Here is a 16,555-nt window from a genome sequence, read left to right on the forward strand (position 1 = left end):
GATTAAATGATAACGGATCAGATTAAATGATAACGGATCAGATCAGATGATAACGGATCAGATCAGATGATAACGGATCAGATGATAACGGATCAGATGGAATGATAACAGATCAGATGGAATGATAACGGATCAGATCAAATGATAACGGATCAGATTAAATGATAACGGATCAGATCAGATGATAACGGATCAGATGGAATGATAACGGATAAGATCAGATGATAACGGATCAGATCAGATGATAACGGATCAGATGGAATGATAACGGATCAGATGGAATGATAACGGATCAGATGGAATGATAACAGATCAGATGGAATGATAACGGATAAGATCAGATGATAACGGATCAGATGGAATGATAACGGATCAGATGGAATGATAACGGATCAGATGGAACGATAACGGATCAGATGGAACGATAGCGGATCAGATGGAATGATAACGGATCAGATGGAATGATAACGGATCAGACCGAATGATGACGAAAAGAGCATTGTGTTGAACACTGTTACGACGTTTAACAGTGAGAATCGCAGAATGGTGAACTTACTAAATGAGCTGGAGTTGACTGTGTGATTGACTTCCTCTTAATTCATCAGCGTGTTTACATTGCATTTCATTGTGACGTTACCTTTCTACGTAGATGCTGTTGTTGGTACCAAGACTATACAGGCTGTTGAGGATCCTATAACAGGCCACCTGGACGTCATCCACTGTGAAGACAACAAGGGAAGACTCCTTACACAGAGGACCTACAGTATGACCTTTACAGGACGGTCTCCTTACACAGAGGACCTACAGTATGACCTTTACAGGACGGTCTCCTTACACAGAGGACCTACAGTATGACCTTTACAGGACGGTCTCCTTACACAGAGGACCTACAGTATGACCTTTACAGGACGGTCTCCTTACACAGAGGACCTACAGTATGACCTTTACAGGACGGTCTCCTTACACAGAGGACCTACAGTATGACCTTTACAGGACGGTCTCCTTACACAGAGGACCTACAGTATGACCTTTACAGGATGGTGTATTTGAACTACAATAAGACATTAGGGGTCAAAAGCTACAGGGATGGCCTTTTTAATTAACAATGACTAATGAGGGCTTGTCTTGTGTGAGATACAGGGATGGCCTTTTTAATTAACAATGACTAATGAGGGCTTGTCTTGTGTTTGAGCTACAGGGATGGCCTTTTTAATTAACAATGACTAATGAGGGCTTGTCTTGTGTTTGAGCTACAGGGATGGCCTTTTTAATTAACAATGACTAATGAGGGCTTGTCTTGTGTTTGAGCTACAGGGATGGCCTTTTTAATTAACAATGACTAATGAGGGCTTGTCTTGTGTGAGACACAGGGATGGCCTTTTTAATTAACAATGACTAATGAGGGCTTGTCTTGTGTTTGAGCTACAGGGATGGCCTTTTTAATTAACAATGACTAATGAGGGCTTGTCTTGTGTGAGACACAGGGATGGCCTTTTTAATTAACAATGACTAATGAGGGCTTGTCTTGTGTTTGAGCTACAGGGATGACCTTTTTAATTAACAATGACTAATGAGGGCTTGTCTTGTGTTTGAGCGACAGGGATGGCCTTTTTAATTAACAATGACTAATGAGGGCTTGTCTTGTGTGAGATACAGGGATGGCCTTTTTAATTAACAATGACTAATGAGGGCTTGTCTTGTGTTTGAGCTACAGGTAAATGCAGTTTCATCATTGGCCAATAGGTGGTGCTACAAGCTCTCATCAGGCTTTGGTGGAAATGCCCCTATATAAGGTTTTGTTCAGCAAAAAAACAAATGATCAAAATGTGAATTGATCTACTGGTATGCATACATATGAGGTCTTCCCCAAAGAGGTTCTGCCCGATGTGTTCGAACAGGGAGGAGAGGACAGGGAGCAGGGCTACGCTGGTGTAGTTAATGATCTGGGTGACTCCTTTGGGCTGGGAGTGACTGTGAGTGAACTGGCCCTGTTTCAGGTTCTCTAAAGTCTTCTCCAAGTCCTCCGCTGCGTTGTTGAAGAACGTCCTCAACGCCGTCTTCACCGTCTCCAGACCCGTCTTCATCACCGTCCTGGAGAACAGACACGGATTATATTACCATCAGTTGGTAGAGAACCAGGATTGTGGGTTCGAATCCCGGGGCCAACCATACTTAAAATGTATACACACACACACGTGGTGGCTCAGTCAGGATAAAATCGTCTGCTTAATGGCACAGATTATTATGAATGGAGATAACAAAGCAACCATTAACTCACAATCACACCAAGCTTTCTCAAATGCACAGGTTGTGGGGATGCAGACAACATGTTGAGAGATGGCTGGATTCTCACAATCACACCAAGCTTTCTCAAATGCACAGGTTGTGGGGATGCAGACAACATGTTGAGAGATGGCTGGATTCTCACAATCACACCAAGCTTTCTCAAATGCACAGGTTGTGGGGATGCAGACAACATGTTGAGAGATGGCTGGATTCTCACAGTATCGGGGCTGGATTCTAAACCCAGGGGGTAATGGTGAAACAACATGTTGAGAGATGGCTGGATTCTCACAGTATCGGGGCTGGATTCTAAACCCAGAGGGTAATGGTGAAACAACATGTTGAGAGATGGCTGGATTCTAAACCCAGAGGGTAATGGTGAAACAACATGTTGAGAGATGGCTGGATTCTAAACCCAGAGGGTAATGGTGAAACTAACATGTTGAGAGATGGCTGGATTCTAAACCCAGAGGATAATGGTGAAACAACATGTTGAGAGATGGCTGGATTCTAAACCCAGAGGGTAATGGTGAAACTACATGTTGAGAGATGGCTGGATTCTAAACCCAGAGGGTAATGGTGAAACTACATGTTGAGAGATGGCTGGATTCTAAACCCAGAGGGTAATGGTGAAACTAACATGTTGAGAGATGGCTGGATTCTAAACCCAGAGGGTAATGGTGAAACAACATATTGAGAGATGGCTGGATTCTCACAGTATCAGGGCTGGATTCTAAACCCAGTGGGTAATGGTGAAACAACATATTGAGAGATGGCTGGATTCTAAACCCAGTGGGTAATGGTGAAACTACATGTTGAGAGATGGCTGGATTCTAAACCCAGAGGGTAATGGTGAAACAACATATTGAGAGATGGCTGGATTCTCACAGTATCGGGGCTGGATTCTAAACCCAGTGGGTAATGGTGAAACAACATATTGAGAGATGGCTGGATTCTAAACCCAGTGGGTAATGGTGAAACTACATGTTGAGAGATGGCTGGATTCTAAACCCAGAGGGTAATGGTGAAACTAACATGTTGAGAGATGGCTGGATTCTAAACCCAGTGGGTAATGGTGAAACAACATATTGAGAGATGGCTGGATTCTAAACCCAGTGGGTAATGGTGAAACAACATATTGAGAGATGGCTGGATTCTAAACCCAGTGGGTAATGGTGAAACAACATGTTGAGAGATGGCTGGATTCTAAACCCAGTGGGTAATGGTGAAACAACATATTGAGAGATGGCTGGATTCTAAACCCAGTGGGTAATGGTGAAACTACATGTTGAGAGATGGCTGGATTCTAAACCCAGAGGGTAATGGTGAAACAACATGTTGAGAGATGGCTGGATTCTATATCCAGAGGGTACGTCCACTGATTAGCTGCACTGGAGAAACTGTTACACTCAACTGAACGACTGATCAGTGTAGTGTTAGCTAGCTACATAGCTGTCTTTGCTGTCTTCGTATCATCGTATCATCGTATCCAAGATAATTGTGTTGTTTAGGTTTAGAGTGTGTAGTCTTAGAGTGATTATCTTAATTTACCGAGGTTAGCTAGCCAGCTATTTGTCGTCCTTAACGTAGGTGACTCTGCTAGCTAGCCAACAGCTAGCCAACGCTAGCCAACGTCTTCTGTTTAGAACTCAACTACCCGGTCGCATTCACAGGTTGTATCACATTTTCACTTCATTCTCATTACAGTACAACGGTTTGATTTGTTTGATCGTAGCTAGCTACTTAGCTAGCTACATAGCCGTCTTTGTATCAAAGATAATTGTGTAGTCTAGAGCGATTTTCTAGGTTCGCTAGCCATCTATTGTCGTTCTTTTAACGCAACGTAACGTAAACAACACTGCTAGCTAGCCTGCTAGCCCCCGAATAGCAACACTGCAGAAACTATTACACTCAACGGAACGACTTGATTAGTGTAGTGTCAACAACGCACCCACTGCCAGCTGGCCTACTTCAGCAGTACTGTATCATTTTAATCATTTTAGTCAATAAGATTCTTGCTACGTAGCTTAACTTTCTGAACATTCGAGACGTGTAGTCCACTTGTCATTCCAATCTCCTTTGCATTAGCGTAGCCTCTTCTGTAGCCTGTCAACTATGTGTCGGTTTATCCCTGTTCTCTCCTCTCTGCACAGACCATACAAACGCTCCTCACCGCGTGGCCGCGGCCACCCTACTCTGGTGGTCCCAGCGCGCACGACCCACGTGGAGTTCCAGGTCTCCGGTAGCCTCTGGAACTGCCAATCTGCGGTCAACAAGGCAGAGTTCATCTCAGCCCATGCCTCCCTCCAGTCCCTCGACTTCTTGGCCCTGACGGAAACATGGATCACCACAGACAACACTGCTACTCCTACTGCTCTCTCTTCGTCCGCCCACGTGTTCTCGCACACCCCGAGAGCGTCTGGTCAGCGGGGTGGTGGCACCGGGATCCTCATCTCTCCCAAGTGGTCATTCTCTCTTTCTCCCCTTACCCATCTGTCTATCGCCTCCTTTGAATTCCATGCTGTCACAGTTACTAGCCCTTTCAAGCTTAACATCCTTATCATTTATCGCCCTCCAGGTTCCCTCGGAGAGTTCATCAATGAGCTTGATGCCTTGATAAGCTCCTTTCCTGAGGACGGCTCACCTCTCACAGTTCTGGGCGACTTTAACCTCCCCACGTCTACCTTTGACTCTTTCCTCTCTGCCTCCTTCTTTCCACTCCTCTCCTCTTTTGACCTCACCCTCTCACCTTCCCCCCTACTCACAAGGCAGGCAATACGCTCGACCTCATCTTTACTAGATGCTGTTCTTCCACTAACCTCATTGCAACTCCCTCCAAGTCTCCGACCACTGCCTTGTATCCTTTTCCCTCTCGCTCTCATCCAACACCTCCCACACTGCCCCTACTCGGATGGTATCGCGCCGTCCCAACCTTCGCTCTCTCTCCCCCGCTACTCTCTCCTCTTCCATCCTATCATCTCTTCCCTCCGCTCAAACCTTCTCCCACCTATCTCCTGATTCTGCCTCCTCAACCCTCCTCTCCTCCCTCTCTGCATCCCTTGACTCTCTATGTCCCCTATCCTCCAGGCCGGCTCGGTCCTCCCCTCCCGCTCCGTGGCTCGATGACTCATTGCGAGCTCACAGAACAGGGCTCCGGGCAGCCGAGCGGAAATGGAGGAAAACTCGCCTCCCTGCGGACCTGGCATCCTTTCACTCCCTCCTCTCTACATTTTCCTCCTCTGTCTCTGCTGCTAAAGCCACTTTCTACCACGCTAAATTCCAAGCTTCTGCCTCCAACCCTAGGAAGCTCTTTGCCACCTTCTCCTCCCTCCTGAATCCTCCGCCCCCTCCCCCCTCCTCCCTCTCTGCAGATGACTTCGTCAACCATTTTGAAAAGAAGGTCGACGACATCCGATCCTCGTTTGCTAAGTCAAACGACACCGCTGGTTCTGCTCACACTGCCCTACCCTGTGCTCTGACCTCTTTCTCCCCTCTCTCTCCAGATGAAATCTCGCGTCTTGTGACGGCCGGCCGCCCAACAACCTGCCCGCTTGACCCTATCCCCTCCTCTCTTCTCCAGACCATTTCCGGAGACCTTCTCCCCTACCTCACCTCGCTCATCAACTCATCCCTGACCGTTGGCTACGTCCCTTCCGTCTTCAAGAGAGCGAGAGTTGCACCCCTTCTGAAAAAACCTACACTCGATCCCTCCGATGTCAACAATTACAGACCAGTATCCCTTCTTTCTTTTCTCTCCAAAACTCTTGAACGTGCCGTCCTTGGCCAGCTCTCCCGCTATCTCTCTCTGAATGACCTTCTTGATCCAAATCAGTCAGGTTTCAAGACTAGTCATTCAACTGAGACTGCTCTCCTCTGTATCACGGAGGCGCTCCGCACTGCTAAAGCTAACTCTCTCTCCTCTGCTCTCATCCTTCTAGATCTATCGGCTGCCTTCGATACTGTGAACCATCAGATCCTCCTCTCCACCCTCTCCGAGTTGGGCATCTCCGGCGCGGCCCACGCTTGGATTGCGTCCTACCTGACAGGTCGCTCCTACCAGGTGGCGTGGCGAGAATCTGTCTCCTCACCACGCGCTCTCACCACTGGTGTCCCCAGGGCTCTGTTCTTGGCCCTCTCCCTATTCTCGCTATACACCAAGTCACTTGGCTCTGTCATAACCTCACATGGTCTCTCTTATCATTGCTATGCAGACGACACACAATTAATCTTCTCCTTTCCCCTTCTGATGACCAGGTGGCGAATCGCATCTCTGCATGTCTGGCAGACATATCAGTGTGGATGACGGATCACCACCTCAAGCTGAACCTCGGCAAGACGGAGCTGCTCTTCCTCCCGGGGAAGGACTGCCCGTTCCATGATCTCGCCATCACGGTTGACAACTCCATTGTGTCCTCCTCCCAGAGCGCCAAGAACCTTGGCGTGATCCTGGACAACACCCTGTCGTTCTCAACTAACATCAAGGCGGTGGCCCGTTCCTGTAGGTTCATGCTCTACAACATCCGCAGAGTACGACCCTGCCTCACACAGGAAGCGGCGCAGGTCCTAATCCAGGCACTTGTCATCTCCCGTCTGGATTACTGCAACTCGCTGTTGGCTGGGCTCCCTGCCTGTGCCATTAAACCCCTTCAACTCATCCAGAACGCCGCAGCCCGTCTGGTGTTCAACCTTCCCAAGTTCTCTCACGTCACCCCGCTCCTCCGTTCTCTCCACTGGCTTCCAGTTGAAGCTCGCATCCGCTACAAGACCATGGTGCTTGCCTACGGAGCTGTGAGGGGAACGGCACCTCAGTACCTCCAGGCTCTGATCAGGCCCTACACCCAAACAAGGGCACTGCGTTCATCCACCTCTGGCCTGCTCGCCTCCCTACCACTGAGGAAGTACAGCTCCCGCTCAGCCCAGTCAAAACTGTTCGCTGCCCTGGCCCCCCAATGGTGGAACAAACTCCCTCACGACGCCAGGACAGCGGAGTCAATCACCACCTTCCGGAGACACCTGAAACCCCACCTCTTTAAGGAATACCTAGGATAGGTTAAGTAATCCCTCTCACCCCACCCCCCCCTAAGTTTTAGATGCACTATTGTTAAGTGACTGTCCCACTGGATGTCATAAGGTGATTGCACCAATTTGTAAGTCGCTCTGGATAAGAGCGTCTGCTAAATGACTTAAATGTAAATGTAAATGTAATGGTGAAACAACATGTTGAGAGATGGCTGGATTCTAAACCCAGAGGGTAATGGTGAAACAACATGTTGAGAGATGGCTGGATTCTAAACCCAGAGGGTAATGGTGAAACAACATGTTGAGAGATGGCTGGATTCTAAACCCAGTGGGTAATGGTGAAACAACATATTGAGAGATGGCTGGATTCTAAAGCCAGAGGGTAATGGTGAAACTACATGTTGAGAGATGGCTGGATTCTAAACCCAGAGGGTAATGGTGAAACTACATGTTGAGAGATGGCTGGATTCTAAACCCAGTGGGTAATGGTGAAACAACATTTTGAGAGATGGCTGGATTCTAAACCCAGAGGGTAATGGTGAAACAACATATTGAAAGATGGCTGGATTCTAAACCCAGAGGGTAATGGTGAAACTACATGTTGAGAGATGGCTGGATTCTAAACCCAGAGGGTAATGGTGAAACTACATGTTGAGAGATGGCTGGATTCTAAACCCAGAGGGTAATGGTGAAACTACATGTTGAGAGATGGCTGGATTCTAAACCCAGAGGGTAATGGTGAAACAACATGTTGAGAGATGGCTGGATTCTAAACCCAGAGGGTAATGGTGAAACTACATGTTGAGAGATGGCTGGATTCTAAACCCAGAGGGTAATGGTGAAACAACATGTTGAGAGATGGCTGGATTCTAAACCCAGAGGGTAATGGTGAAACTAACATGTTGAGAAAAACAACTTTTACCACATCATGACATCAGCTAATGGGGATCCAAACGCAGTCAATATGACTTCCATATGAATAGGGTGCATGTGGTCACTCACCTGGCGTCCAGTGTCTGACCCAGTATGTGAAGACAGTTGACTATGGAGGTAGCATGGCTTCCTGTGTGGAGACATGAGGCAGTGTTACAGCATGAGTAGTCCTGTAGCACCACGGCATATAGACGAGCTGAGACAAGCATGGATACAGAACGACAGCATATAGACGAGCTGAGACAAGCATGGATACGGGACCACGGCATATAGACGAGCTGAGACAAGCATGGATACAGAAACACAGGGTCCAGTGTAGAGCTGAGACAAGCATGGATACAGAACCACGGCATATAGACGAGCTGAGACAAGCATGGATACAGAACGACAGCATATAGACGAGCTGAGACAAGCATGGATACAGAACCACAGCATATAGACGAGCTGAGACAAGCATGGATACAGAAACACAGGGTCCAGTGTAGAGCTGAGACAAGCATGGATACAGAACCACAGGGTCCAGTGTAGAGCTGAGACATGCATGGATACAGAACCACAGGGTCCAGTGTAGAGCTGAGACATGCATGGATACAGAACCACAGGGTCCAGTGTAGAGCTGAGACATGCATGGATACAGAACCACAGAACCACAGGGTCCAGTGTAGAGCTGAGACATGCATGGATACAGAACCACAGAACCACAGGGTCCAGTGTAGAGCTGAGACATGCATGGATACAGAACCACAGGGTCCAGTGTAGAGCTGAGACATGCATGGATACAGAACCACAGGGTCCAGTGTAGAGATGAGACAGAACCACAGGGTCCAGTGTACTGATACTACTGAAGACAACACGCATGTAGGTTTAGATGGACAGATCACACACTTCCAATATAAAACACCAGTAACCTAGACCTAAGGCAGGGCTTTTCAAACCGGGGGACCCCCCTCTCGAGGACTCCCCCCCCCTCAATCAGGTGAGATAATTCACTACTACCACATAGTGAAACGGTTTGGGGGTGGGGGGGTCCTCGAGAAGCGGTTTGAAAAGGTAATGACATGGGGGGAAGTGTTGATGTCTTTACCATTACAGAAACTAAACCAGGTTAGTTTGAATTGTTTCATCTATTTGACCAAATTAATGTCTATGAGTGAGCATTTAAAGAGGAAATCAATCACTGAAATAGGTGATAACAGCTTTACTCAGCGTGTTATTCAATGGATATGACAAACAGCACAGGAACTACACTTTACACCATGCATAGCCAGAGCATTCGGTCTCATCGGATTAGAAAACTTTGCATGCTTCACAGGCATCTGCAGTATTTGAAGTGCCTATAGGGAGGAGCTGGGGCCAGGGGGAGGAGCTGGGGACAGGGGGAGGAGCTGGGGCCAGGGGGAGGAGCTGGGGCCAGGGGGAGGAGCTGGGACCAGGGATAGGAGCTGGGCCATGGGTAGGAGCTGGGACCGGGTTTAGGAGCTGGGAAAAGAGCTGGAGCTGGGACCAGGGGTAGGAGCTGGGCCATGGGTAGGAGCTGGGACCGGGTTTAGGAGCTGGGGACAGGTTGGAGGAGCTGGGACCAGGGATAGGAGCTGGGCCATGGGTAGGAGCTGGGACCGGGTTTAGGATCTGGGAAAAGAGCTGGAGCTGGGACCAGGGATAGGAGCTGGGACCAGGGGTAGGGGCTGGGACCAGGGGTTGGAGCTGGGACCAGGGGTAGGAGCTGGAACCAGGGGTAGGAGCTGGGACCAGGGGTAGGAGCTGGGCCATGGGTAGGAGCTGGGACCGGGTTTAGGAGCTGGGAAAAGAGCTGGAGCTGGGACCAGGGGTAGGAGCTGGGCCATGGGTAGGAGCTGGGACCGGGTTTAGGAGCTGGGGACAGGTTGGAGGAGCTGGGACCAGGGATAGGAGCTGGGCCATGGGTAGGAGCTGGGACCGGGTTTAGGATCTGGGAAAAGAGCTGGAGCTGGGACCAGGGATAGGAGCTGGGACCAGGGGTAGGGGCTGGGACCAGGGGTTGGAGCTGGGACCAGGGGTAGGAGCTGGAACCAGGGGTAGGAGCTGGGACCAGGGGTAGGAGCTGGGACCAGGGGTATTAGCTGGGACCAGGGGTAGGGGATGGAGACAGGGGTATTAGCTGGGACCAGGGGTAGGGGATGGAGACAGGGGTATTAGCTGGGACCAGGGGTAGGGGATGGAGACAGGGGTATTAGCTGGGACCAGGGGTAGGGGATGGAGACAGGGGTAGGAGCTGGAACCAGGGGTAGGGGATGGAGACAGGGGTAGGGGATGGAGACAGGGGTAGGAGCTGGGACCAGGGGTATTAGCTGGGACCAGGGGTAGGGGATGGAGACAGGGGTAGGGGATGGAGACAGGGGTAGGAGCTGGGACCAGGGGTAGGAGCTGGGACCAGGGGTATTAGCTGGGACCAGGGGTAGGGGATGGAGACAGGGGTAGGGGATGGAGACAGGGGATGGAGACAGGGGGGATGGAGACAGGGGTAGGGGATGGAGACAGGGGGGGATGGAGACAGGGGATGGAGACAGGGGATAGGGGATGGAGACAGGGGTAGGGGATGGAGACAGGGGTAGGGGATGGAGACAGGGGTAGGAGCTGGGACCAGGGGTAGGGGATGGAGACAGGGGTAGGGGATGGAGACAGGGGTATTAGCTGGGACCAGGGGTAGGAGCTGGAACCAGGGGTAGTGGATGGAGACAGGGGTAGGGGATGGAGACAGGGGTAGGGGATGGAGACAGGGGTAGGGGATGGAGACAGGGGTATTAGCTGGGACCAGGGGTAGGGGATGGAGACAGGGGTAGGGGATGGAGACAGGGGTAGGGGATGGAGACAGGGGTATTAGCTGGGACCAGGGGTAGGGGATGGAGACAGGGGTAGGGGATGGAGACAGGGGTAGGGGATGGAGACAGGGGTAGGGGATGGAGACAGGGGTAGGGGATGGAGACAGGGGTATTAAACCCAGCATTAAACTATTACATGTGTCCCAAATGGCACCCTTTATAGTGCAAAGGGATTTGGTCAAAAGTAGTGCACTACATAGGGAACAGGGTGCCATTTGGCTATAGGTCCTGGTCTAAAGTAGTGCACTACATAGGGGACAGGGACTCATTTGGGACACACTCCAAATGTCCACACTATCCTTAGAAGCACACTCTTCACAGCCTTCTTACCAAACAATGATATCCTATGTCTGACAAGAAGTCCCAGTTTGCAGAACAGGCTGAAGAGAAGATGAAGAAAACGTAAGAGGAAAGAGAGGAAACAAAGACAAGATAATCAAGTGACGCAACTTGAAGAAGAAGAAGAATAGTCTGCTTTATAAGAGTGAGTGATGTCTGAATCACTCAGATTTACACATCTACAGAGCTACAGTCCAGGGTTTCAAAGCAACACTGTGTCAGGACTAGAGCTACAGTCCAGGGTTTCAAAGCAACACTGTGTCAGGACTAGAGCTACAGTCCAGGGTTTAGAAACAACACTGTGTCAGGACTAGAGCTACAGGCCAGGGTTTAGAAACAACACTGTGTCAGGACTAGAGCTACAGTCCAGGGTTTAGAAACAACACCGTATCAGGACTAGAGCTACAGTCCAGGGTTTAGAAACAACACTGTGTCAGGACTAGAACTACAGTCCAGGGTTTAGAAACAACAGTATCATGACTAGAGCTACAGTCCAGGGTTTAGAAACAACACTGTGTCAGGACTAGAGCTACAGTCCAGGGTTTAGAAACAACACTGTGTCAGGACTAGAGCTACAGTCCAGGGTTTAGAAACAATAGTGTCAGGACTAGAGCTACAGTCCAGGGTTTAGAAACAACACTGTGTCAAGACTAGAGCTACAGTCCAGGGTTTAGAAACAACACTGTGTCAGGACTAGAGCTACAGTCCAGGGTTTAGAAACAACACTGTGCCAGGACTAGAGCTACAGTCCAGGGTTTAGAAACAACACTGTGTCAGGACTAGAGCTACAGTCCAGGGTTTAGAAACAACACTGTGTCAGGACTAGAGCTACAGTCCAGGGTTTAGAAACAACAGTATCAGGACTAGAGCTACAGTCCAGGGTTTAGAAACAACACTGTGTCAGGACTAGAGCTACAGACCAGGGTTTAGAAACAACACTGTGTCAGGACTAGAGCTACAGGCCAGGGTTTAGAAACAACACTGTGTCAGGACTAGAGCTACAGTCCAGGGTTTAGAAACAACAGTATCGGGACTAGAGCTTACAGTCCAGGGTTTAGAAACAACACTGTGTCAGGACTAGAGCTACAGACCAGGGTTTCAAGGCAACACTGTGCTCCTGGCACCCCCGAAGGGGGAACTAGCTTCCCCCTGAAACTAAGACAACAGAGTCCCCTGCCCATCTTCTGAAAACATCTGAAACCCGACCTCTTCAAAGAGTATGTTAAACAACCCACAGCACCAATCACATTCCATGTATTAATATTGTACTACAGAGACTGAAGCAATGCATTGGGACATGCGAATCTATGTATAATCTCTCACCTTGTCACCATCTCCTTCTCCTTATTGGAGGCGTGGCCCCCGCTGCTGATTGGTCGGATGGCCGTGGACAGGAAGTAGAGGCGGTGATTCTTGAAGTACTGGTCGACCAATGGCAGGACCACCTAAGGGAGCCCAGGGTTCCCGTTAGTCTCAGGGGTCAGAAATAGTTCATGAGGCGAACGTGAAAGACTCTAGCTTCTCAGAGAGACAAAGGTCATCATACGTAGAATGTATGCACACATGACTGTAAGTCGCTTTGGATAAAAGCGTCTGCTAAATGGCATATATTATTATTATTATTATTATTATTATCTCCTGTCCGGTAACCAGTCTGTGTTGCTCGCTAACTCATCTCATGATGTTGTTGTTGCCCGGGTGTTGTCCTGGCCTGGGTGTTATTGTACAAGGCCCTGCTGCTTGTCACTATTGTTGGCTGTATTGGCTGTTTGTTTTGGTTGTGTTTCACATTATTTGGTTGCCCAATAGAAATTAATAGTAAATCATGTGGGCGGCAGGGTAGCCTAGTGGTTAGAGCGTTGGACTAGTAACCGGAAGGTTGCGAGTTCAAACCCCCGAGCTGACAAGGTACAAATCTGTCGTTCTGCCCCTGAACAGGCAGTTAACCCACTGTTCCCAGGCCGTCATTGAAAATAAGAATTTGTTCTTAACTGACTTGCCTAGTTAAATAAAGATTAAATAATATATATATATATATTGTAAAGAAGAATAGAATATGTTTCTAAACACTTCATTAATCTGAATGTTAACATGATTAAATATAATCCTGAATGAATCGTGAATAATAATGAGTGAGAAAGTTACAGACGCACATATATCATACCTCCAAGACATGCTAACCTCTCATCATTACAATAACAGGGGAGGTTAGCATACCTCCAAGACATGCTAACCTCTCACCATTACAATAACAGGGGAGGTTAGCATACCTCCAAGACATGCTAACCTCTCACCATTACAATAACAGGGGAGGTTAGCATACCTCCAAGACATGCTAACCTCTCACCATTACAATAACAGGAGGAGCATACCTCCAAGTTAGCTAACCTCTCACCATTACCAGGGGAGGTTAGTATACCTCCAAGACATGCTAACCTTTAATCATTACAATAACAGGGGGTTAGCATTCCTCCAAGACATGCTAACCTCTCATCATTACAATAACAGGGAGGTTAGCATAACCTCCAAGACATGCTAACCTCTCGTCATTACAATAACAGGGGAGGTTAGCATACCTCCAAGACATGCTAACCTTTAATCATTACAAGGGGGAGGTTAGCATACCTCCAAGACATGCTAACCTTTAATCATTACAATAACAGGGGAGGTTAGCATACCTCCAAGACATGCTAACCTTTCATCATTACAATAACAGGGAGGTTAGCATACCTCCAAGACATGCTAACCTCTCATCATTACAATAACAAGGAGGTTCCAAGCATGCTAACCTCTCTCATTACAATAACAAGGAGGTTAGCATACCTCCAAGACATGCTAACCTCTCATCATTACAATAACAAGGGAGGTTAGCATACCTCCAAGACATGCTAACCTCTCAGCATTACAATAACAAGGGAGGTTAGCATCATCATTACAATAACAAGGGAGGTTAGCATACCCCAAGACATGCTAACCTCTCGTCATTACAATAACAAGGGAGGTTAGCATACCTTCAAGACATGCTAACCTCATTCACAGGGGAGGTTAGCATAATAACAAGGGAGGTTAGCATACTAACAGGGGAGGTTAGCAAGATATGCTAACTTCTCACCATTACAATAACAGGGGAGGTTAGCATACCCCCAAGGCATGCTAACCTCTCACCATTACAATGACAGGGGAGGATAGCATGCTAGCCCCTCACCATTACAATAACAGGGGAGGTTAGCATACCGACAAGACATGCTAACCTCTCATCATTACAATAACAGGGGAGGTTAGCATACCCCCAAGGCATGCTAACCTCTCACCATTACAATGACAGGGGAGGATAGCATGCTAGCCCCTCACCATTACAATAACGGGGGAGGTTAGCATACCGACAAGACATGCTAACCTCTCATCATTACAATAACAGGGGAGGTTAGCATACTGACAAGACATGCTAACCTCTCATCATTACAATAACAGGGGAGGTTAGCATACCCCCAAGACATGCTAACCTCTCATCATTACAATAACAGGGGAGGTTAGCATACCCCCAAGACATGCTAACCTCTCATCATTACAATAACAGGGGAGGTTAGCATACCCCCAAGACATGCTAACCTCTCGTCATTACAATAACAGGGGAGGTTAGCATACCCCCATGACATGCTAATAAACTGATTTGAATTGTCCCACTACGGTTGGAGCTCAGTATATTATGTAAATACTATTTGGTCTTCTGAGGTTGATGTTTGTGTGTTCGGTTGTTGAGGTGATGGGACATGGTGGAGAAAAGCAGGCAGGAGTCAGTCTCACCTTTCCAAAAAACTTCATCTGCTGCTCGTGAGGAACGCTCTCTCCTTTCGGTGGTGTCCCAACGTCTTATAGAGGGGACATCAGAACAGGGACAAGAGGAACAGAGTCAACAATTTAGTGGAATAATAGACATTAGTATTGTTAATGTTTAAATTGAAGAAATAGTCATTTAAGTAGCACACATTGGTTTAATCCCCAATGGCACCCTAACTCCCTATATAGGGCACTACTTTATACTACAGCCATATTCCCTATGTAGTACACTACTTTATACTACAGCCCTATTCCCTATATAGTGCACTACTTTATATTACAGCCCTATTCCCTATATAGTGCACTACTTTATACTACAGCCCTATTCCCTATATAGTGCACTACTTTATACTACAGCCCTATTCCCTAATTAGTGCACTACTTTATGCTACAGCCCTATATAGTGCACTACTTTATGCTACAGCCCTATTCCCTATATAGTGCACTACTTTATACTACAGCCCAATTCCCTATATAGTGCACTACTTTATGCTACAGCCCTATATAGTGCACTACTTTATGCTACAGCCCTATATAGTGCACTACTTTATGCTACAGCCCTACATAGTGCACTACTTTATACTACAGCCCTGTTCCCTATATAGTACACTACTCTATACTACAGCCCTATTCCCTATATAGTGCACTACTCTATACTACAGCCCTATTCCCTATGTAGTGCACTACTTTATACTACAGCCCTATTCCCTATATAGTACACTACTCTATACTACAGCCCTATTCCCTATATAGTGCACTACTTTATGCTACAGCCCTATTCCCTATATAGTACACTACTCTATACTACAGCCCTATTCCCTATATAGTGCACTACTTTATACTACAGCCCTATTCCCTACATAGTGCACTACTCTATACTACAGCCCTATTCCCTATATAGTGCACTACTCTATACTACAGCCCTATTCCCTATATAGTGCACTACTCTATACTACAGCCCTATTCCCTATATAGTGCACGACTCTATACTACAGCCCTATTCCCTATATAGTACACTACTCTATACTACAGCCCTATTCCCTATATAGTGCACTACTTTATACTACAGCCCTATTCCCTATATAGTGCACTACTTTATACTACAGCCCTATTCCCTATGTAGTGCACTACTGTTGACTAGAGCTCTATGGCATCCTATACCCTATGTAGTGCACTACTGTTGACCAGAGCTCTATGGCATCCTATACCCTATGTAGTGCACTACTGTTGACCAGAGCTCTATGGCATCCTATACCCTATATAGTGCACTACTGTTGACCAGAGCT

The 16,555-nt window shown here is 47.7% G+C and overlaps 1 protein-coding gene across 1 annotated transcript; it reads right to left on the reverse strand.

The window, feature by feature from the left end:
- Nucleotides 1-633: 633 nt before the first annotated feature.
- LOC124028756 (ryanodine receptor 2-like) lies at nucleotides 634-15,301 on the reverse strand (the record flags this gene model as incomplete). Its single annotated transcript, XM_046340729.1, has 6 exons — nucleotides 634-719; nucleotides 1,853-2,091; nucleotides 8,305-8,365; nucleotides 11,424-11,473; nucleotides 12,756-12,877; nucleotides 15,237-15,301. Coding segments are annotated over 6 exons (623 nt in total), but the record flags the coding sequence as incomplete, so codon positions are not given.
- Between the last annotated feature and the right edge of the window lie 1,254 nt (nucleotides 15,302-16,555).

This window comes from Oncorhynchus gorbuscha, unplaced genomic scaffold (genome assembly GCF_021184085.1).
Source record: "Oncorhynchus gorbuscha isolate QuinsamMale2020 ecotype Even-year unplaced genomic scaffold, OgorEven_v1.0 Un_scaffold_4803, whole genome shotgun sequence".
In the NCBI taxonomy this organism is placed as follows: domain Eukaryota; kingdom Metazoa; phylum Chordata; class Actinopteri; order Salmoniformes; family Salmonidae; genus Oncorhynchus; species Oncorhynchus gorbuscha.